Source organism: Amphiprion ocellaris, chromosome 7 (genome assembly GCF_022539595.1).
Source record: "Amphiprion ocellaris isolate individual 3 ecotype Okinawa chromosome 7, ASM2253959v1, whole genome shotgun sequence".
Taxonomy (NCBI): Eukaryota; Metazoa; Chordata; class Actinopteri; family Pomacentridae; genus Amphiprion; species Amphiprion ocellaris.
In genome coordinates, this window is record NC_072772.1 from 9,173,492 (window position 1) to 9,197,484 (window position 23,993).

At 41.6% G+C, this 23,993-nt stretch overlaps 1 protein-coding gene across 3 annotated transcripts in view; it reads right to left on the reverse strand.

The window, feature by feature from the left end:
• Positions 1–23,993, reverse strand: part of relt (RELT TNF receptor) — a 29,826-nt gene that overhangs the window by 4,829 nt on the left and 1,004 nt on the right. For 2 of the 3 annotated variants that reach the window (XM_023288934.3, XM_023288935.3), the window contains exons 2-8: positions 9,541–9,615; positions 9,347–9,439; positions 8,539–8,723; positions 8,155–8,207; positions 7,784–8,038; positions 2,609–2,689; positions 1,222–1,300 (exon numbers count right to left, since the gene is read on the reverse strand). In XM_023288934.3, the coding sequence (XP_023144702.2) occupies positions 1,222–1,300; positions 2,609–2,689; positions 7,784–8,038; positions 8,155–8,207; positions 8,539–8,723; positions 9,347–9,439; positions 9,541–9,582 (788 nt within the window). In that variant the 5' untranslated portion in view covers positions 9,583–9,615. Of the gene's footprint in view, positions 1–1,221; positions 1,301–2,608; positions 2,690–7,783; positions 8,039–8,154; positions 8,208–8,538; positions 8,724–9,346; positions 9,440–9,540; positions 9,616–11,491; positions 11,790–23,993 lie in introns of those variants that run through there. The other variant, XM_035956638.2, reaches the window with a different exon arrangement.

A 23,993-nucleotide genomic window follows, 5' to 3' on the forward strand; every position in this document is an offset into this window, starting at 1 on the left:
TAGTTTGACTTTTTCTATTGTTTTGTGCAGAGAAAGGCAGAGCTAAAAAGATGAAAGTAGCTCATGTTATAATAGCTAATCGGTGACCTGCAGTGGCCCCAGAAACCCCCCTGCAAAACCTCCCAGCACACACACATGAAGGATCTGAAAGCTTTCCAGAACTGCGTGTGCATGTCATGTGTGTGCATGTGCGTGTCCGAATGTTCTCGAACATAAAGCTCCCATGTTACAGCCCCATTGAGCAGCAGCAGCACACTGCCACAGGCCTCAGGGACCTCTCCCTATTGTACATGTGGTGCACATACTGAAACAAACTGGATCCAGTTCCCATCATATAACACTGTGATAACCTGAACCTTTGTGATTGTGCAGGAGAAGCTAGGTCAAAGCAAACAATAGAGCACAGTCTGGAGAAAACAGAGTTTAAAGGTGGCAAATTATCACAGTTCAGGTGTAAGTAGAACACATATCCAACCATAAGTCAAAGTGCGGTGGTGCAGACTGTGGCGAGCAGTAGCATGTTGTTCGGCTTGTTAGATTAAATTCTGACTACTTGAGCAATTTCAGTGTCGTAACTTACAGCCCAAGTTCCAACCACAGCCGCTCTTGGTCATGTAAATTGTGTGACTTGGAGCTATGTGACAGCCAGCGAGCTCAGCAACAGACTGGCTGTTAAAGCCTCATGACTAGACAGCTGTCCTGACTGTGTGAGGCGCTCACTGCAAACCTGTGGGAGTGAGTCACTGCCAAGAATCAGCCTCCGCCAGAGCTCCACCGAGGAAATGGAGCCCACAATACATTGTTTTTACATTTTACTATCCTTTTGTTTCTGTTAAAAACATACAAAAACAATAAATCGCAGATGGCATTGTTGTTAAAATGTGTCAGAGTTGGACAACCAGTGGAGGCGCAATATGGAATTTATAATCCTACAAACACAGCCTGTTTTTTATTATATGGTTAAGGTATGCATCCTCGTTGCAAGGTATATTTTTGCTCTTTCTGCAGGGAGGAGGAAAAGTTTCACACAAACACACACATATACACTCTCAAGCACACTTTTTTTTTATTAGAGCCTCTTGGCAAGAGAGTCAGAGCCTGCCTCCAAATTGTTTCTCCGTAACTTTCCTTGCCTCCTTGTTAAATGTGTCCTTGAGCAGCGTGACTCTGCAGAAGCATACAGCGATTTGTGGGTGTGTGTGTGTCTGCGTGGGCTCATACTTGATTGACGAGCCTTTGCTCAGGGCCAACTGTTTGGTCTCGTACTCCAGCAGCAGCTCCTCCAGGGCAGCAGCATTTTCTGAAACAATACCCAAACATTTAGATGAGACCGAGCTATACGGTCAATGATTTTGTTTTCGTCACAGAGAAAACTATAAATTAGAATAATCAAACTCTTTGGAAAGTTCCTGAATGAGGGAGGTGTAGTTGATTCCCAGCAGGAAACTTACAGCAATAACAAAAATGTGATATATGAACACCAATTACAAACATTTATCAGCTTTTGGAAATGCTGAAACTCTCATTTGCTGATTATAACAGTAAATGTTCAGTCTAGGAGATTAGATTAGCTGCTATTTGTTAAATCAGCTTTTCACAAACAATTAAACAAACATGTATTTAAAAAGTCAAAGGTTATCAAGAGCTGATTAGCTGGCTTAATCCTCTGAGCTCCAAAACCCAGCAGCCACGTTGCGAAAACAGAAAGAATCATCGTGTTTTCAGCTTTCCAATCATCTCTGAATTAATTGTGATTGATGTGTAACTCTGTCAGGGAAAGCTTAAAATTGTGATGTTTCATTAAAATCACTATATTCTACACATCTCATTTAAAAACACGCCAAAAATGTATCGTTTGTATTAACCAGGTTCTGTAAAAAACACAAACGTCTGTGGTCTTCAGCACAACCACAAGAACACTGCTGAATCAGCTGTGAATAACAGTCATGAGACAAAAAATGAGGTACTTTTTGGCTGAACTGGTTGACCTGTGTTGTGGAAACACATTAAAACTCTAAGTAGTAAAAAATTTAATAGCATGCAGAGCCCCCATTTGTTTTTTCCAGTCCTAGTAACACTTCTGGGTACTTGGAAAAATATGGTACACATAGTTTTGTAAATTTTTCGTAAAATAAATATTCAAATTCAAGATTAGTTGTTCTACTTAAATATCATAAAACGTTTATATTATAATTTTGTGACACCGGACAAGAGGCATTATAAGTTCTCTCTCCTAGTCATGGTTGTTCTGTTTCTGTACAGCTACGGGACCTAAGATTGTCGTGAAACATGAGTCCACAGCGAATAAAAGGCAGCAGAAAATGCTCAGAAGCTGCTTGGGATTCAGAGGGTTAATAAAAACACGTCCACGTCTCTGGCGTTGACAGATGTGACTATAGACACAGCCCTCCCCAAGTTTAACCCATCAATCTGGGATGGAAAAAAAAGAGCTGCTGAGTCGGCCACACCAGAGACGTGTCTTTAGTTGTGTGCGACTTGCTGTGATGACACTGTGGTCTCGTGTTCCCCTCTAAAGCCACCAGAGATGAAATGACTCTGACCACTAGCTCACGTGTGACGTCGCTGCTCGTATTTGCTGAGCACCTACCTTTTTTCTCAGTAATGAGGCGAACCAGAACGCTGATGGTATCTTCGTTCAGGTCATCAGAAATGTAGGGACAACTGTTACCTGAATCGAGGAAACAAAAAACAAACAAACAAAAAAAAACGCCCATCATTAACAGAGAATGATTGTCTTAGTGGAATTGTATAGCATTTATTTACACATTTTATCATTTTAATATGCATTAAAAAAAGACACACATAAGGAGAAATAGTGTTTTCCATGTCGTGTGATGTATCGAAATGGCAGAAAATGTCATTAAGTCCTTCTTCAATCACTGATTAAACTCATTAAAACTCATCACGGTGTACTAAAGTTACATATTTAGAAGTTTGTTTCTTGAAAATGAGTTTAAGCCTTCAAAGTACTTAACTCTACACCATGTTTCCTCTTGAATCTATGAAGTCTCAGCCTCCACCTGCACCATTGCTCATCTATGACTCTGCTCAAACACTATAAATCTACTTTATACTACACAATGGCAAGTTGGAATATTGGAGCAGTTCAGCTGTAGATGTTTGAGCTGATTCTAAAAAAGAGTAATGATACAGAAATCCCAATCCTGCAAGTAGACAGGTTCGGTTCATTAAGTTAATTGGCTGTCTGAATTCAATGTCAATTTATTTATATAGCACCAGTATTACTAATATTATAGTCTTAACTGTTAAACAGGACACACTGTCTAACTTTCAGCAGCAGCGCAGTTCACACGGTGCATGCCGCTGCTGGGATATATCGTGCCCCTGTACATGATGGCACTGATAAGGCTGGATGTGGATGACTGAGCAACAAAGAATAGAGATGCCTCCATAGCAACCATCCCATAAAAGCACAGCACAGTGAGGCAGCTGAGAGGAGAGCGATGAGGGCACGGGAGGTCCAGAATAGCTCGCTCAGCAACTACGTTCTGTTCTGTACTGCTGAAACACACAGAGCTCGGTGTGTGTGTGTGTGTGTGTGTGTGTGTGTGTGTGTGTGTGTGTGTGTGTGTGTGTGTGTGTGTGTGTGTGTGTGTGTGTGGTGTGATGTAGCAGAGCCCCAGTACCAGGTGACTCTGTATCTGTATACTACAGAGCAAAATGACACTATATAGATTGCAAGTGTGGCTCCAGTATGTGTGTGCATTTCTGTCTTTCTTGCATAAGCAGCATTAGGCTGTTGTTAGGCCATAACAATAGCTCTGTCTCCACAGTGGCTGTTGCTATGTGAGGATAACAGCATCAGTTTCACAGAGTGGCACTCATTCTCTTTCTATTTATTCCTGCAACAAAGTCACATGCATGCATTCAGTTTGTCACTGTCAGCCACAACGAGGCACCAGACAGGCTCCTTTTCAGATGAGTTTCAGTTTGTTCAGTTTGACATGTGAGCTTTAGAATCTAAAAATCAGCTCCGATCCCCAAATTGACAGCGAAAGCAGCAGCCTTGTGACTGAATCTGAAAACTGCAGCAGTGCCTGAGCATTCTGCACAATCGCACAGTTGAAAATTTGACTCCCTCGCAAAACGTTTCTTGTGATATCAACCCCACATTTGCCCTTTCTGTCTGCCTCCTTCAACTTTCCTGTCACTGCGTTCTCCATCAGGTCTGCAGCCTCTGCGTAGTCAGAGGTAACACTGCAGAGTCTGATTTTAGCCCAGCCGAGCTAAGCTTGGCCTCGCTATAATTCATCCCCACGGGCGTTCCCCCTGAGTGGAGATGATGAGAAAAGTGCTGGAGTAAGAAGTTCCTCTAACCTTAGCCCAGTCAGGACTACAGCGGGCAGACAGCGCACTGCAACAAGGATTGTTACATAATACAAACGGGTAAGGGGAGAGAGATAAAGCTTTCCTATGCAGCAATAAAAATCTGTCCTCTAATCATTGCTTTATTTCTCTTGCTGCTTTTTGCTTCCTTACTTTCCCAACTTCTGCCTTCTATACCAACTGTATCTGGCACTGTTTGTGCTCTCCTCTCTTGTCCTTTATCTGTCTCACTTATGCAAAAGCACTTGCTTAGTTTATCTCTGCACCACTGCATCATCTGTCCTTAAAGCTGTGCAGAAACTGACAGTGAGAGGAGGTGTGAATGAAGGGGGAGATAACATGTTCCTAAATCCAACTAACCTGCTGTTCTTACATAAAGATTGGATCTGTTCCTTCAGCTTATTAAAAGTGACCGAAAGACTTTATAAATGCCCTATTTATACAATATTTTTTACAGTGACCTAATAATACTAATAATATTATGTTTTTAATGCTATAAGCTTTCTCCTCTGTATTTTAATGTTTAATGTGCTAATTACTGAAACCATTTCAAAATCATAAATTCAACATCCAAATCAAGTTCAAATAAATTCAAATCAATATTAACTTTGCCTCTCAGAAACTTGCCCTTAGGCCTGACATCAAAGTTTTCATGTAAAGTTAAGGAGGTGTCGTATACAGCACTTGCTGGATCTTAAACAGCACAGTCAAGTGCAATGAAAAGAGGACAGAGAGCGATCCGGAGTGAACCAAAGGGAGAAAGACGAAAGAAAGACAAGACATAAACAATGAGGCGAGGGCCCGAGTGAATTATTGATCCGACTGGGAAAGGAGAGATGGATGGATCGTGTCATGTTCACATGAGAAGGGAGGAGGGTGTCAGAGAGTCAGGAAACTGGATGAATGGAGGATAGAAGGAGTGATAAAAGAGCTGCAGGTGGGTGGGGGTTCAGGGAGTTTCCCTCGAGGCGCAAGAGCGGCTTGAGTTTCACAACAAAGCGATCAGAGAGCGAGGCACTAAAACAAAATGCTGAGATCATTGACAAAGACTGTTGCTTTGACCTCTGCCTTTTCTCAGGGATGCATGAAACCCTTCATCCTTAACCTTATACAAGCTGTTTTATACTATATTTGCTACTCTTAGATCACTCTGGCCTCCACTAAATCCACAATACAGGCTCAGCTATGTGTGCTGTTGGACTTTTAGGCACAATAAATAAGCTCCTTCTTGCCTTATGCATGAGGAGACATAAAAGCTGCAAACTGCTTTCATATTTGTGGCTGAATTGTTGGGAAAGGAAGCTAAACATCTGGCGGGAAGGAAGAAAATGATCAGTCCTCTCCTTGTAATCAACTGCAATGAACTACCAATTTACTACAGAGACTCTCAATCAGTTCATTGAACCAATAAACCTCTAACTGTGAGGATGTTTAACTGCATGACGAAGCAGAGCGACACAGCAGCAAGTTCAGTCAGGTACATAAAGATAAACTGAAGCCCTACTTTACAGAGTTTGTAGATAACAGATAGGTTTATTGGGCCATTTGCAGCACCGTTCAAATAAGTTGATGCTTTTTAATGTCCTGAGCAGCATTATCTAAACTATTTGTGAGGGCACATGAAGGCTAATTTGATGCTTGCAGCTACGTCATTCAACTTTTCTTTTAAGTTTAATGACTGACACACCAAGTTTTCCAAAGCAACAGCTGCTGGTGCACCAGTTTTTTGACGTGCCACAAAGTCTGAGCTGAAGTCGCAGCTGTGCTCTGACGCCCACTGATGCCTCGCAGTACGTAAGGCTTTGCAGCACAGCTTTCCTTTGAGCTTTGCACCATCAGGTGAGTGAAGGAAAAGCCAGCTTAGCCTTTAAATCTGTTTATGCTTGGCGCTAAATGACAGCAACTGCGAGTCATGTGTGCCGTCTAACAGCAAAGCAAAGTGAAGTGAAACTGATATGCACTGACCTGCTGGATAAATTGTGCAACAGTGGAGTGCAGTACATTGTTCAAACTGCAAGTACAAGCATTTGAACTCTCTGGGCTACAGCTGACTGTGTGCTCAGTGTCAGAAAGTACATATTCTTTGACATTCTTTGGCTGTTTCACCCACGTCCACTTTTTATATGAGGCAATTTTGTGACAATTGCACATTTGCACCGTTAATTAAATTACATAAACCCTCTTTGACTTAAATGTTTGTGTAACTGTAAATCTTTATAGCGTCCAACAACAAAAAAAACCCCACACTTCACTATGCGTCCTGTCCCACAGCTGAATGAAAGCTGCTATTTGACTGGAGGGTTCTACCTGTTATACAAGTCTGAGAACTAAACAGGTAAAGAGCATCAAGTACAATAGAAGCATAATAAAGGAAAAAATGGGTGTATTTCCCACACTGCATGCACAGCAGTGTAGTTAAATACAGAAAGACATGAAGAAAGATGTAACGAACAAGATCAGTCACATGTTAAGATGAGCTGTCACCTCATCAGAGCAAATTTTAGTGTTGACATATTTTTTTCATGCTAAGAGTGAAAAAAACAGTTTAAAAAATCTGTATAAGGAGTTCTTCAGCCAGAGTAATAAAACTGGCTTTACACCCCCTGAATTATTCTATTATTGTGTTGTGTCTTCTATTTTATTGTATTTTATTGTGTTTAAATTCAGATTTGTCTTTCTACAGTACTTTGGTTTAACTCCTGTTGTTGTAAATGTGCTTTACAAATAAATCCGACTTGACTTTACTTGACTACACTGTAAAAAAAATTGTAAACTACATAGAACAGGTGTGGTAACCCAACATTTGTTTTCCTGCTTGATCTTGACTGCTTGCCTTGTTTCTCAATCGTTTTCCCTGCAAATTGTCTTTAATACCCCACTGACTGACATCTACCCCTCTTTTGATTAATATCTGCCACCCCCACTATGCGCTCGTTTCCTCTTGCACTCTCCCCTTCTCTTATAATACCTCTCTCTGTGTTTATCTAAGTCAGTTTCTCTTTGACGTCAGCGGGCGAGTGAGTTGATGGGAATGCTTACTTTTCCCCTTTTCAAATAGGAAAATTACAAAAATAACAGTGCATGCTTAGTAAAACACAGCATGCGTGACATGTAATGACCTCCAGCAGGTCAAAGTTCAGAACAGCTCAGATAAAAAGCCTCCCATAGTGGCTTTCGTGCAGCTACATCACAGAGATACAGGGACCGTGACCACACACAAAGAGCCTTCTGGGCTTGGTCTGGCTTTGCACTGACTCCTGACAACACTTGACCACATCGTGTGCATGCGCGTGTGCTAATTTTGCATTTTTATGAGCAAACGTGACAACAAACTGAACATAAATGCTGTTTCCAATAGTCGCTCCTCTGCTCTCTTTTCTACATTTTTTTTCCTTTTTCCTCGCCCCTCTCTTACCTTCTTTCTGTGGTGTGGCCGTCTCTTCGTCTCCTCCCTCCTTCTCAGCAGTGCAGCGGTATCCCTTCTTCTTCAGGATGTTGCAGATGAGGATGCCCAGCAGGCCCATCACGCAGAAGATGGGCACCAGGGCGAACACAGCGTACTCTGCCGTCTTCTCCTCAGCGCTGCGCACCACAGTGCTGTTGGCCGGTCCTCCTGCTCCGTTGGACGGACCTTTGCCAACAGTACGGACTGTCCTCACAAGTAGATCTCCTGAGAGAAAGAAAAGAAAGACAAAACAAATTAAAGAGAGGCAGGAGGCTGCAGAGGCATGACCTTATCTTGGCAAGTGCAAATTATGAGACTGTAAGCTGCAGAAGCATGCTTACTTTTCACACAGGGACTTTGGGTGGAAACTTGCCCTGTGGCAGGGGAATGAAACCTGCACACGGACGAGAAAGAATAGAAAAGTGCATAATTAGAGAGACGGAGAAGAAGAAATGTGAGGGGGTGCTTTACAACGAAAGAATGAATCAGTTTTATCCTGCTGGCATGTGATGACCAGTGCTGACTGCCCATTGTGGTGAATGACATACTGTACTGGTGTGTGTGTCTGTGTGTGGGGGTGTTTTCTTGTTTTCTAGAGACAGAGATAATAACAGGACTTAATTTAGAACAAATAAAAGTTTACGAGCTACGATGTTGAACTCTTTGGCTGTCAGGCTTACGGTTGGATTGAAGGGTGAGTGGATCCAGGTAGGGACATTTCTTACCCGGTCAGGCAGTCACCACAGATGGCATCCGAGGCTGCGGTACCGGAAGTTGCAATCTTTCGGCCGAGGGTCTTGCAGGAGGTGTGTGGACGGCAAAGTTCAGAGTCCAGAGTGTCTGAGAAGCTTCCAGTTGGGCACAACTGACATTGCACTTCCTCTGCTGGACTCTGGATCTGCCCACAAGCCTGGCAAAGAAGAAAACATGTTTAAATTCATGCAAAAGAGGCTGAAAAAGCAGCAGAGGATACTAAACTGTCCTGTTTCTCATTCTCTTTATACTTTTACATAATCAGCTTTATACTAAAGCCTGAATAGCATTAGTAACTGTACATGAGCTAATACAATTTCATAAACACAACCTGGAACAAAAGAGAGACATGACGCCAAAGCATTGTCGTACAGGTTTGCTATTATTTATAGATTCATGGGAGCAGTAGCATTTTCTTTTCTGTTGACTGTGGTGGCCAAACATATAAAGTATAAGATAAGAGAGGAGTTGAAATGGTTATTTAAAAATACACTCTCGGTTTCTGACCCGAGCGTTTATTGGGAATGACCTTTTGTTACTGCAAATAAAAGAAATCATAGTGTTCTTTCAGTGCTCGGTTCAACCTTTGGTTGCAGCTAATTATGTCACACGTCATTTGTACTCTGTCCTGTACTTCTTCAAGCTCTGCAGAGCACAGCACAGAGAAATACTACATAGTGAAATTTCAGCATGTGGGGTGAAAATTAGTTCGTGTGAAAGAGGACAAAAATCAGTCAGAGACGTTGTTGTTAATCATTTTATTTGAGATAGTTGTCTCACCTTGGAAGGTTCCTGGCCTGCAGGGCATTGCAGACACACACATCCGTCCCCCCACCGACACTTCACTGCTGCAGTCCCACCACAGCCAAACACCTGAAACACACCCAGGAGTCAGTGGAGGTGCACAAACACATGAATGCACGCTGTTTTTGTTGCATAAATACACACATAAACACTCATATGCACATATTTACCGCGAGAAGGACAAGAGCTGAGCAGCAAAGGTGGTTCCTCATCTTCTTCAATGTATTCTTCTATGTACATATGATCTGCATGAGGGACAGAAAAGGGAAATGGGTTTATCACATTTGAACACATGATGAAGTTTACATTTAGAAATGGATGCAGCCGGCTAACAAATATCAGCCTCGTCACCTCCGTCAGTCTACAAACTCTTTCTAGTCAGAGAGGAAAGGAACACATCACGACATATTACAACACAACACAATTAATGTTATAACAGACACACACATGCACGCATATTCAGACTAAACCACACGCTCTCATGTGGCAAAAAAACACCTGAGTCATTTTTGCGATTTATCTGAAGCACAGTGACTCTGGCAGCAGGGAGGTAAGCAGCAGTTGTAAATGCCGTAAATAACATTTACCATGAATCAGCACCTTTTTTACAAACAGCAGTGAATGAATGAGGGATTTTCTGAGGCTATTTCTGGGTCGCCTGTACTCATATACACGTTTCAAGCAATGATTCATTCTGCAACATGTTCATTTGCCCACACATGCTGACTTTCTCAAAGCTCGACATTAGCTGCCACTGACATGAGTCTTCCTTCGCGTTTAGGTGAGTTAGAAAAACAATGTATTTTTATGGAATAATGACATCAAATTAAAGAGGCACATCATGATGGGGGAGTGTTATTTTGAAGATTTGTAAGAACTCAACCAGAGCAATCTTTAAGTCTACACAAATGGGTCATGTGTTTAAATCCATAGGCCACAGGCTGCTGCAGTGTTACAGCAAAACAATGGTGTCATCTCTAAAGATAGATATCTACAGCTGGAAAATATTTGACAAGAGCTTATTTAAAATAGCATCAACCCCTACAGTGCACTTAAATACATATTTATATGCAGTCAAACGTGCGGTTGGGAAGGAGGTCACGGACAAAGATGAAATCTAACCTGAGGTCACTTAACTCTTAAAGCTCTTGTCTATTGTCACCGTCTTAGTTTTTCAGCTAAATTTATAACATCGTGGCACGTTTTCTCAACTGATTTGAGTTCTTACTGTGTAACGTATCATACTGAAATTGTCACACCAAATAAAATATACTGCCACCTTAAAAAGACAGCAAAGGAGTCAGCATTGTGGTCAAACTCTGGTCCTTTTTATTCTCTAGACCTTCAGATTTGTTGGACTCGTTTCAGTTAGTTCATGATAACAGGACTTACGTGTGATACATCAATTGCACCTCAAAATAAATTAGACCATTTTCAAGATTGGCCATGCATGCACTTTTAAAAATGTTAAACTGCTATAAGAGCACAGAGATTAAAAAAATAAATTAAAAAATCGCTGCATTCACTAATTCTAATGAGAAAGTTTGCAGCACAAAATGTCCTGAATGTTTTGCTCCCATTTGTGGCCACAATGACAGGACTGTGAACTCACACAGCGCCAGTATTATCAGGGGAGACCTCAGTCTGGCTGGGTCCTATTAGTGGTGGAGATGAATGACAGATTCACACAGCATAAAAATCCTTCACACTGCATTTTACACCATTTCCGTCCAACTGAATATGAAAACATCAGATGCTCATGTGACGAGGGAGACGGCGAAATGTGCTAAAGACTGAGAGCACAGCATTCCTAATGGCTTTTCCTTTTGTCTCTGTGCTTTTCTAACTGACAGACTTGCTGTCCCTAAATAAGCTCGTAAAAAACGACTAAGTAAAAACGTGAGAGGTATTTGGAAAATTTCAAACAACCAAAGGATAAAAAAATGAATATATTTGCAGAAGGAAGGCAAGAAAGGGACATAAGAGAAGATGAGAAATTAGTCAATGTGGTCTGACAGCAGAAAGTAAAGGAGAAAGAGACAAAATAGACAAAAATATTTTGGCTAAGATAGTTTTTTTTAAAAAAAAGAGAAAATGGGAAAGACAGAGCAGCATACTTACCCCAGACTTGCAGCTGACTGACACAGTTGCCGTGGCAACTAGGCGAGGATGCTGTGCGTACTGCTACAAATGCTGAGTCAGGACTAAACTGAAATATACTCTAACTTTGTTTTAACTGTCAAAAACACTTGCACAAACACTTGATTAAACCCTGCACTTGATTAAACTTTGAAAAGAACTCAGAAAAGATGAAATGGAAAATACAAAAATCTATAAATATCTATCTGAGAGACGGAGTTAACATGAAGACGAGACGCAAATAAGTTACCAAAGTGACTAAAAAATTCAGAAACACACAAGTCTGTGTAGCTGAATGGAGAATTCAGAGTACCTGCCAGTGTCTTATACTGTCACTGTGACCACAGACACTCCCCTGACGTTCTTAGGACATGCCCCTTCTATCAAAGCTAAAACACTGAGTGTGTATGTGTGTGTGTGTGTGTGTGTGTGTGTGTGTGTGGTGTGTGTGTGTGCGTTATGCATGTGTGTGGGTGAGGCTGCTTCAGTGCAGCTCTTCACCTTTGACCACACAGCAAAACACAATATTTAAAACATTAGTTAGCGAGTAAATCAACACTTCTCCACTTTAACCCATTCATTCCCTGACTATGTGTGGTCAACACACACACACACACACACACACACACACACACACACACACACACACACACACACACACACACACACACACACACACCTGCACAGCACATCTGTAGAGTTGAATGTGTGCAGCAAGTGCGCCGTGATGGGATCCTTTTGTTCGACATTATCTGTGTACATTTACCCTTGTTCATGCAGGTAACACACACACACACACACACACACACACACACACACACACACACACACACGGAAACATCTGGAATGCTGTAGCATCCAGCCAACACCAAGCTGTTCCTTGTACAAACAAGAAAATAAAAAATGTAATGAGTTTATGATTTTGGTCCGGCAGGGCCATCACGCCAATGACAGGCTTCTGAGGGATAATTTTAGGGGGGAAGAGAAAGATAAAGCAAGGAAAGTAAAACCACCAGCTTGAAAAAACAACACAGGGCCGATCCAGTCATAGCGGAAGAAAAGGGAGGAAGAGAGAACGAGGGAGGGAAAGATGGAAAGAGGAGAAAGTGGCAGGGAGTGACATTGCTAAAACTCCAACCTGATAGCATGATGTATATATAGAAGCATTTGTTAAAATGCCATACAGACCAGAGCAAGAGGCTAATTACAAGTCACACACGCGCACATACATCTACACTTTCAGGCCTGCACCCCCACGGCTGAAAATGGGCAAAAAATGATCAATAAAAGACAATGATAGAGAGAGCAAAACAAAAATGGGACCTACAATTAGTACCTCTTTTTTAGAAAGTGTCAAGTAACAAATTGGATCGGCCAGGAGGGGTTGAGGAATGCTGGCTTTCAGCAAAGAACCTAACTTGACCTCTAAATGTGCAGCCACTGTAACGTCTGAACTGCAGCAGAGCAGGGTGAAACTGATTTATTGTGTGATAAATGCATATATTCCAGCTAACTCTTTATATGGCAGCACTGTGTTTTTTTAAAGTTTGGAGTAAGAATACAAAAAAAGTAAGAAGAAGGAGCCCTCGTGGAGAGATCACGTTTTCTCAATTCGAAAAAGATGCAGCTAAAAATGATCTTTCCATTATGCCATATATTTAGTCAACAGAACTAATACTTCAGTCAATGCAAAGATGTTGAAATTGAGGAAAGATCACAGTGGAAATGCAGTCCATCATTTCACCTGCTGACTCTCTACAGGTGAAGGCCAGAGTACAGCAGCAGCAACACATGCAGTGAAAATCCACTTAACATGCAAAACGATGAATCTGAAAGCGTGTCCAAAAACAATGTTTAAATTGCACCCGCTGCCTAACCACTGTCCTTACAAGTCCAAACCATTCACAGGCAGGGAATCTGAGCCAGCAATGTCTGCATGTGATGCATTTACATTTAAATCCAGTTTGTCTGAGGTTTTCCCCACAAACCCACTACAGAGGCGACCGCCACACGTGGGGCTTCCACTGGACCTACAGGCACATGACCGCCTCAGTGTCCACGCATGGCTCATCAACCATCACAATGTGCCACTCAGACTTGGGCCACTGGAGAATTGGAGAGTTCCCTGTTGTATTTTAAAGGCCTAAGTTCAACAGGCTGGGAAATACGCCTTTTGGCTTTCTTGGTGAGATGTAAATTAGAAAATAGGCAATTTCTCTGCAGCTCTCTAAAGTTACAGGTGGCAGACAGGTATGGAAGCACATGGCCTACAAGAACCTCTGAGGATCACCAGTGGTTCATTATAAGACAAGTAAAGATGAGAAAATACTTTTTTATTCCGATAACGGGGCAGTTTGCAGTGTTAAAGTGGCAAAGGGGATAGCGCAAACAAATATATACATAAGTACTGATTCTTCCATATGTGGATTGTGTAAGTAAAATCAACCATGAGCTCTTGGGTTATCATCTATTTGTTCATTTTATGAACATGTATCTTTGTTGTTGGGGAACTATTTCATGTTAGTAGAGTAACATTCATGTAGAATACCTTAATTATGGAAGAGTTACCCAAGTGGTCATAAAGGTTAAGGACTGAGGTCAACTTCCAAAGTTATGAGTACACTCTTAAAAGGTTTATGTCTTTGGAAAGTTGGACTCGGCATTTCTTACATGTACGCAAAACTGCACCATAAGGTTTAAACTTACAACCTATTTACAATGACCTAGCAGCTAATGTTCACAATAACAGTGGTCACATTTGTACTTCTTCTTTTTGGGGGGGAGTGAGAATCCTCCAGATGTTGAAAATGACAATATCACACATATCATTGGTATAGCACAGACTCTTCCATATTTGTTAAGTCTGCACTCTTTTTCCCTATAGGTTACACTTCTCTGAGGTCAGCAGTTTGTAGTACATAAGTGCACTGCATCCAGCACTGGTAGCACAATGACACTTGTTATATAAGGTAGAAGTAAAAGAGAAACTCATTAAACTTAGTAGTCAGATTGATTTCTCCCTTTAAAACCATTCACTTCTCTGACTGAAACACTAATCCCGGTCTAGTTTGCTAGAGACATATTAAGCTGTTGTGTTAAATGATGGGATGCTATTAATAAGGAGGGGAATGGAGCACATTCCTACAGCTCCTTAAACAGAATCTTCCAGCCTGAGGGATGAGATGACCCCAAGGGATCACAATTCTGGTTGTGAGACAAGAAACAGAAAAAAACGCAGAAATGTGTTTCTGGCATACATTTTAACTGACAAAGAAATCACCTTTAAGTTGCTGACCACCACAGTGTGACATTCAGTAGTCGACGTAAACTCGACTGAACTGCCCTAAAACGTTGCTTAACTTGACTTTACATAATTCTGGTCACAGCTGCTGCACTTCATTGTCATCCTTGAACCCTTGTACTTTTCCTCCACGTGCCCTTCCTGTCGTCTCTGGCCGGTCTGAGCGGTCAATCCTGTAATTGCATTTTATTGTTCGCATGTTTCCCTTTTCATAGTTTGTTTCACGGCTGTGTCAGCCATGTGCTCTGGTTTGGAGGCCGCTGTCCGATGGATGTGTGGGATGAAGGAGCAGATGAAGGGGGGGGAAATGTCCGAGAGACAAAGGGATGGAGGCAGAGGAAACAGGAGCTGGACATTAACAGCTCTCAGAATATCCCAGCGAACACAACAAAGGCACCAACATCCACAGTGCTTTCGTCATTTTATGTGAACAGACGAAAACAGCATAACAAGATTAAAATAAAAAAAAAAAAAAACACCTCAAAGGAAAGGGAGAGGAGCGTGACAACTTTTCCTAAAGTTTGTAAAATAGTAATTACCCAAAACCCTCCTTGCTGTTGTTTGACACATGCAAATAACAAGTCGTGCCGACGTCAGATGACCAGTCACATTTTGTGTTTTGTTCAGGGGGAGCTAAAAATAGCAATAATAAAGAAGTAATGGCGAAGGCATGACAAAAACATGGACATTATTCTATTCTGTGGTGGTTTTGGAGGCGAGGACCGGCCAAATGTGTTTGAGAGCTTTTTCGGGCTCCTTGATGTCATGCGGCTGCTGAGCTGAGAAATCCTACTGGATGAAGCTGTGAAGGAAGGAAGGAACCACAGAAGAGGAAACACAAGAATGAGTGGAACTCATCGCTTTTCAGTTTGAGGTGACTGAGCTGCAGGGCAGATCACGGCTAAAGCGGGGTGAAGCCACCACGTTGCTGGCTTCTGAATAATAAGATGCGTTTGTCAAGGAGGATTCTGGTTAGACACAAGGCGCTGTTTTATTTTTTAGTGTTGAGTCTAGACACGCAAAAACATATTTCAGTCATCCTGGTAGAGGTAATAAATTCAATTTGTGAGACTTAAATCAAACAAACACTGAGGCGTGTCCTGCTTCACTGATTGACATGAAGTAGAGTTTTTATTTGCACTCTTGCAATTTGAACCGTTTTCTGCCTAGAATGAGCAAAGTGGTTTCATTCAGACTATTTAGTTTAGTTTTTCAAGATAACTTTGATTAAAAAAGTCACTGAAAGAGGCTAAACAGCATTATCAAATGTATATATCAGCACCGAAATATGCAATTAATTAATTTATTTATTTTTAATAAGTGTGATATAACAAGACAGCCTTGTTTCACAGCAAATCGTTCATTTATCAATCATTTTGTCCTTTTTATAAGCCCTTGTTGCATGTCAGGATGTAAAATAATAGTATGTTGGTGGACTAAATAACAAATAAATAATCATTTCTTTTAATATCACTGGGTTTGTAGCAATTGCCGCTTCTCGTTACAGTCCCACATGTTGTTTCTTCTGGTTTTCAGGTGCAATCTTACTTTGCTTAGCCTAGATGTGAGCTATGTAATAAAACTAGACTGCATATACCAGTAAGATTTACGTCATACAGATAGAATCCCCATTTAGAAAGCATGTTGTAAATCAGGAGGTCTTCCTTTAATTGCGACATGGAAATGTGGTCCCTGCAGTTAGACCAGTATTTAATAACTAACTCACCACAACCGAGATTAACAATGTCTGTGCAGATTCTTAGTTATAATGGTCTTCCTCTGAAGTTCACATTTAGGACAGAGAAGACAGATGGTTTGAGAGAGAAGTGAAGGAATCCATCGATGTTGAATTGGAACAGCCATGTTTAAACAGAAGAGGGGGTCTTTGGCACCACTTATAATACTGTCTTGAGATCCTTTCCAGGATGCTTCATCACCATTAACATCATGAATCCTCACCGACATGGCAGGTTTACAACATTTGCACTTTGAGGCATGAGAGGCCCGGGTTGTTAATTTGCCGTTGGCCATTTTGGAGTAACAATATATATCTGGGATTCCACTTCAGCCAGAATGGAAGAAGCCTCTTGGATGAGTGGTAAAAGGTCTTCTAGAACCAAAAGAAAAAGCCCAATTGCCTTCGACTGAAGCTCTTAGGAACAGAGATTAACAACTTTTCCCACAATGGAAAGACCTGGAATCTGACGCTATAGCAGCAGCTGTATTTGCAAACCTAATATTGAATCAGTGATGCAGACGCTGACTGCTGCAGTATGTAACCGTATTGCAAAAGGTCTTCTGCAGCGTAAATACTTGGACTACGTCATCAAGGCACGTTCCCCTCATGTTTCCTTGACCTCAATCAGATAGTTTTACTTGCCTAACCTAAATCAATATGCATTTAGGAGAGCAGTCAGCCACATGGGTCAGTGAGCTGCGTTGAGAGGTTAGGATGGTTCACAGCTACAGAGTTCCCCGCCTCATACTGCTGCACTGAGCGGACTAGCATCACACTGTGTAACGGCAACCTCTGTTTGCCTGAAGTGGCATTTAGATTTTGCTTTATCGCAGGCAAAATGACAAAATTCGTGATGAAACAGTCGTCTGGGTCAGGCCTAGCAATGGATAAGGTCTGGTTACAGTTTTTTGTTTCCTTCTTGTTCTAAAATCTGCACAAAAGTGAACTTGAATTATAATATTTTTCTCATTTATTACTGAGTTTAAGTATCTACACGTCTGTCCTTTGCCCTGTAGGTGCAGTTATGCATCATTAGAGAAGATCAGGCAAGAATTACTTGCTCCTCCACATGTTTTGAAATCCTCCTTTGTCTAAGGCTCATGAAACCCTTTTTAAGACCATTAAATTACCTCAGAAACGCACAGGTGACTGAGCTTGAAAGAAGGTTGCTTTTTGAGAGTTCCTGAACAACCTCACAGCAGACATTTTGGAGATATATTATACCATAATGCTGATTTATCCTGGCTTTAGCTGTGATTCAGGGTAATGATCACGCACAAAAAAAACTTGGATTTCCCTCTAGGTTATGATGTAGAAAGGCTTGACAAAAAAAACGCCAACCTGCAGTTCCCATACAGATAATAGCTACCTATTGAGCCTGCTAGGTCATGTAGCTCGTCCCGGCCTTGGGGGAGCACCTCGTTGTGATGCACATGAGTATTATCTTACGGCCCGAGTAGCGAAATACAATAAAAAAGAACTGAGGTGGCAAAAAAAAGGTTTAAGGTAATTATACTCCATTGTTCATCAGACATTCCGTGGACTGAGAGATAATGTGCACGTGTAAGACAACGATGTGATCGGGACAACCATACCCTCTGTTTGACTCCATGGAGGTGCCCATTATTGGCAAATGAAAAGCTGATTTACGCCAACACTTTCTACGTTAGCGCTCAGACAATGTCTCATTACAGGGATCGTGTCTGACAACCGTCTCCCTCGCTTCTGTCCGTCCTCCTCCTCCGTCCTCGGGGTTGCTGCGATATCACCCGTCATGTTTTCCAGTGGAACTGTACACCGGCAGAAACTTACTGGGTTTCTCTTGCGCACTGTCTGTCAGACATCACTAAGTTGGAACAAGAGAGGTTGAACTGAGCAGAGAGAGTAGAGGAGGGTTTACAGCTCTGCGATACTGACAGAAAATACACTGCAGCAACCAGAGAGCACGGTGACGCTATACTGTCCCAGTTTCATATAGATAGAAAGCCTGAGCAAAAATGCAACAAAAAATGTATCAGATTGCAAGTATTTGGACAGATGCTGTGATCTTCAGAACAATTTTTGTGAGAAAGGTATTTTTTTTGCATTTCCTTTCCATCAAAAAAGAATGATAATATGACTTAAATACTTCATTTACAGTCACTGTGGTGGAGAACACAGACCCTAAGACATTAAATTAAATTGTGGATCCAAACTAAAAATCAAGAAACACTAGAAGCATTTAATTTTTATGCAATTTTTTTCCAATAAAGCACATTTAATATTTTGGGGTTTGAACTATTGATCAGACAGAACAACATATAAAAGATGCCAGCTTGGGACTACGGAAACTGATTTCTTTCAGCTGATTTGTTGATAAAATATTGCAGAGATTAATCACTAATGAAAATAGTTTATTAGTTTCAGCTCTAATTTCATGCTGTAATTTGCCACCAAATAGCACAAGTAAAAATGAAGAACCTCCAGTGGTTTAAAGAACCAGAAAAGCATATGTAACCTTTGACCTCGGATATTAACTAGTCCATTTTGCAGTTTTGTTAATATGTGGATTTATTGTTCAGCCCTATTAGCTACCATGAACCATGCATGCATACAAACAAGACTCTGGTGATACAGCAGAAATGCTTCCTTGCTTTTTGGTCATTGCAAACAGATGCTACAGTTTATGGGAAGTCATAAATTCCCTAATGCTTCAAGCACAATAGCGGTTTTGTTTAGTTGCATGAATTGCATTATGAAGGCCTGATTTTATCTGAATCTCAGTGGTTCTTTTTTTAGGTGTCATTTATTCCTGTTCTACATGGTTTTTAATTTACTCTGAATTTGTTTTGCATTTAATTAGATTTTACTATCTGCCTCATTGCAAACAAGCCTAAACTTGTTTTATGAAAAAGGTGGGTTTTTTGCAACAAGGACACTTTGCTATTACTTAACCCACCAGAAGCCAACCACAAACCAATTCTAACTGCAAAACAACCCTGAAAGAATCCAAGGGCTTCTTTTTTTCTTTTGTTTTCAGAGGATAATCTGAGTTGCGAAAATGTGTATCACAGCAGTTGTTTTTCAGAGTCTGCTATTTTCCTTTACGTCACCACCATCATTAACAGAGGATGTAAATCAACTCCTCATGTTCCAACACCTTAAATAATGATTCACAACTCATGTGCTCATACCATGTCTATATTAAAGTCAGGACGCATACATACTATAATAAAAGTCACTAATTTTCACACACACAAACACATGTACGCAGTGTGAAAACAACACGTCCAACATGTTATCTCCATTTGTCCAACAAATGCGAAGGATTCAGTTAATTACTGTTTTACTCACTGGAAAAAATCTGTCTCAGAGGTTGTGCTCGGGTAAGGAAAACAGGATTTTCACCCTGGCATCTGTATTTAATCATACTACTCCATCTACTCTTTGAGTCTACTGAGAAAAGATGTTTTGGAACCACAAGAAAATTGCTGCCTATCAAAGAGCTACATCTGAAGAGATAAGTCAGACATTTATTTCATTACTTGCTCAGAGTTAGACGAAAAGATCAATACAATTCTTACATCTTTACAGCAAAAATGAAACTGAGACAAATAGCAAATTAGCTTACCTCAGCATTAAGACTGAAAGAAAGACATGAGGAAACAGCACACTGTATATAAAGATAGATGGATCCTCAGAGGCATCACCTATGAATTTGTTGAACATCAGTTTTGTAGCTCAGTGTGGTGGCTTCGACAGTCACAATGTTGACGGTGCTTGACGTCGGCTAATCCAAAAATAAACAAAGAAGTGGACCATCAGCAGAGTTGAGAGGGGCCATGCAAACATCTCTGGGCCTTGGACTGTTCTGTGACAGTATCCAGCAGTCACTCAAAGCAGCTACACTCCTAATTGTGCATAACTTTAAGCCTTAATATGGTTTTAGCTGCTGAGGTATATATAAATTGATATACTGAATATATATACTATACTAAATTATATATGTGCTAAATTTGCTATAGAGGCCAAGTTGTTTTTTGTAAAACAATGTAAACATGTTTATTTCTGCTGTGAAGTTGTGCCTTTTAACATGGGGTTCTCTGGGGATTGACCCACTTTTGCAGCCAGCCTCAAGTGGCCATTCATGGAAGTGCAGCTTACAGTGTTTGCTTCATTTTCAGCCGTTGCCACTTAGAAGAAAGAGATAGTCTGGCTCTTTTTTTGCTGGAAACTAAATCTACTATTTGACAGTGGTGTCAATATTGTTACCAAACTCTTGTCAAGAAGGCAAATAAGTGAAAAAGTCAAACTACGTCGTTCATGGCAGGTCAGTGAGTCCAGAGACGGGTTTTCCCTCTTTGGAGAGGTGAAGTGGAGGAGATTTTAACCAGACCTCTGGGAATGTTAAATATGGTAAAGTGCTCTATATGTGTGTACATAAAGCATGCAGTGCTGTATATTTCTATAAATAAAAGGTGAATGAAGAAATCTGACTTATCAGCAGATATGCATCACAACAACATTTTGCAGCCCTGCAGTTTGCCCCCAACATGCAACCCAACCACACACACCCATATTTATTTATGGATCTAAATATGCTGCGTTTGGACTTGTATTCAATATCCCTATAAAAGTGCTGCTACAGAGGAGAGGTTCAATTTCCTGCTTTGTTGGCTACATTGTCATTACTCAGCGGTTGTTTTGAAACAGTGCATGTCTGTGGCACTTCTCACATGAGGGATTGTATGGATCCCCTCCAAAACATGGCACGCACGCACACACACACACACACACACACACACACACACACACACACACACACACGCACACACGCACACACACACACACAAACACTCGCTCAGTCACTCACTTGCGCCTTGTCACAAAGAGATCGACCTGGACGTGCTTCTGTGTGATTTGCTCTGGCAGCTAAAAGCCAGAAATCGGTTACTGGCGAGTGCAGATAGCAAGATTGTGGTCGCTTTCAGATTTGTCTTTCCCCTACCAGAACCGACATGCGGGGGAGCGAACGTCTGCAGTTGTTTTTTCCTCTTTTCTCGAAGGCTTATTTTTAAGACTGTGTCATTAAACAGCATACAGTAGGGAGTGACAGGGAAGATATAAGAGGCAGGGGGGAAAGGTCATCGGGGCAAGAGGGGGGAAGAAAAGCTTGGGATAAAAAAATGACTCTGCAACAGACGTGAACTTTGTAAACTACAAAGGAGCTGCAACATCCGGGAAGTGACTCTTTTCCACAGCGTGACTTTTGGAAGAGTGACTGACGGAAACCCTCTGCAGCATGACTTGCAGTTTGCTCACTAACTGTGAAATTGGATGAAGGAGCAGCACAGTGGTTCCCCCCCTGAGTAAAGCCTCATCATCTGAAGGGAAATGCAAATTTAGGCTACTTCTGCCAACTAATTCATGTTTCCCCGACTTCTAATTAAACCTGGGTGTGTATGTACATGCAGGAGTGTCAGGAGGTGAGCGTGTTTGTATGCTCATGCCAGCGTCCCTTCAGGTTTTTGTGTCTAGGTCCCCCTGTAATTATCCAACCCTCCACCGATCTGTGTGTGCGGACGCTGAGCCAGCTTGGATAGGGATCTGCGGCTGGCGCGGTGGGAATTTCTTTGGCACAGAGTCTCCTGGCTGACATTGGGCAGGCAGGCAGCTGTGGCACGGGGACGGAAGACGGTCGGGCGGCGTTCCCAACCGCTCTGGTTGGACGGCTGGACGTGCAGATGACAGGATCGATGGGTTAATTAAAGCTTAGCTAGGTCTTTGACTTCCATGTGCACTCGCTCAGAGGTGAAGCGGTGCATCGGTTATCGTCTCCAAGCTGCAACACACACACTTTTTTCTGTCTGTTTCCTGGCATCATTGCTAATGCCTCTCTCTCTCGCTCAATCTCAATCTTCTTCGGATTTCTCCATCTCTTCTTCCCTTTTCTCTACTTTCTCTCATCCTCTCTTTATCCCATCTTCCCCAGACCTTAAATACATACAGTGTACTCTAAATGTTGGGTGGGGTGGGACATAAAATGGGGGCTAAATTTGGCTCGGGATAAATCCATGCATACGCTCGTGTTGCAGGTGTGTGTATAATTACCGGTGCTAGTCTTCTTGCAGTTTACTGCTGCATAGCACACAATATGGTGGACGACACAAAATGTTACTTTCTGACCCAGAAGTTATCCATCTCCAGCTGACAATATGGCAATAATCTTGCCATCACAATTATGTGTTGCTATCAAAAGGAGGAAAACACGCGAGAGACACACAGATGTGTTTAAAGGAGGCAAAAACATGTCAAACATGTTTAAATTCCATTTGGGAAATTCTTCAGCTGCCACAAACAACCACTGGAAAGTAAAATATTCAGAAAAAAAATCATCTATTTATTTCCTAGACAGGCTTCTAACACATCTTTGTGCACTCACAAATCTGTGGAACCATGCAGGCTGACCTATGTAGTTATTTTCAAGTAAGACCAATATACTTTTGTGACTATAATGATACCACTGTGCTGTTTAAGCGTTGTTGAATAGAAGCTATAATCGAGAAAAAACACGTTTACTGGCAGAAACGTGGTCCAATGCATGGCAGACATAAACAGCTCTCTTAAAGCAGATTTTTTTTTTGTTTAGTTGCATTTTTCAGTCAATGTGAAAGACTGAGCTCTCTCTTCTCAGCCTCTAACTACAGTACATGTTAGATTAACATACTATATGTTTGCTATTTACTATTAAAACTACACAGTCATCAAACGATGGTTTAACTGAACCAAGAGAAGCTCTGAGCTGGATTTCTGCATCTGCCCACCCTCACACGTGGTCTTTCATAAAAAGTGAAAGTAGCTGTCAGGAAATAGGAAGCCCGTCTTCTCGTCACGTAAGCAGTGTCAAATACTTGTTCACTTGAGCCGTGACAAGATAATACTGATGAATCCACTGTAAAATCCCTCCTTAAAATGCCTGCATTGAGATAATAATGGGACGAGCTCGTGAGGCTGTACGTGGCCCTGGTGGAGGAGTGTGTTTGTGTATAATGGTGTGTGTGAGTGTGAGAGTGGTCGAAAGCCTCTTATTGATACAAGCGTGTAGGAATTTGGACTCAGACAATGGAAGGCGTCTGGCAAAGATGACAGTCTCGTCTTGATGCTGGTGTGTAAGTGGGGCTGTCGGCCTCAAGGCTCACTGTGGTGGGCTCGTTACGTAGCAGCACATCCTGCCAAAACCACCGTAGTACGCTGCAGCAGGACGTGATAACACTTTGGTAAGAGGGGGCAGAGCTCCTAAACACTGTGTCTAATCTCTAATTAAAACTGAGGGACAGCGAACATGCCATACAGACAGTTTGCACGGGTTCTTTCATCTCTTATGCACCAGTCTACAGGAAACTGTGGTTGTGCATGAGCTTTGGCAGCCAGAATGAAACTTAAAATGAGCAATTTCTACAGCAAAC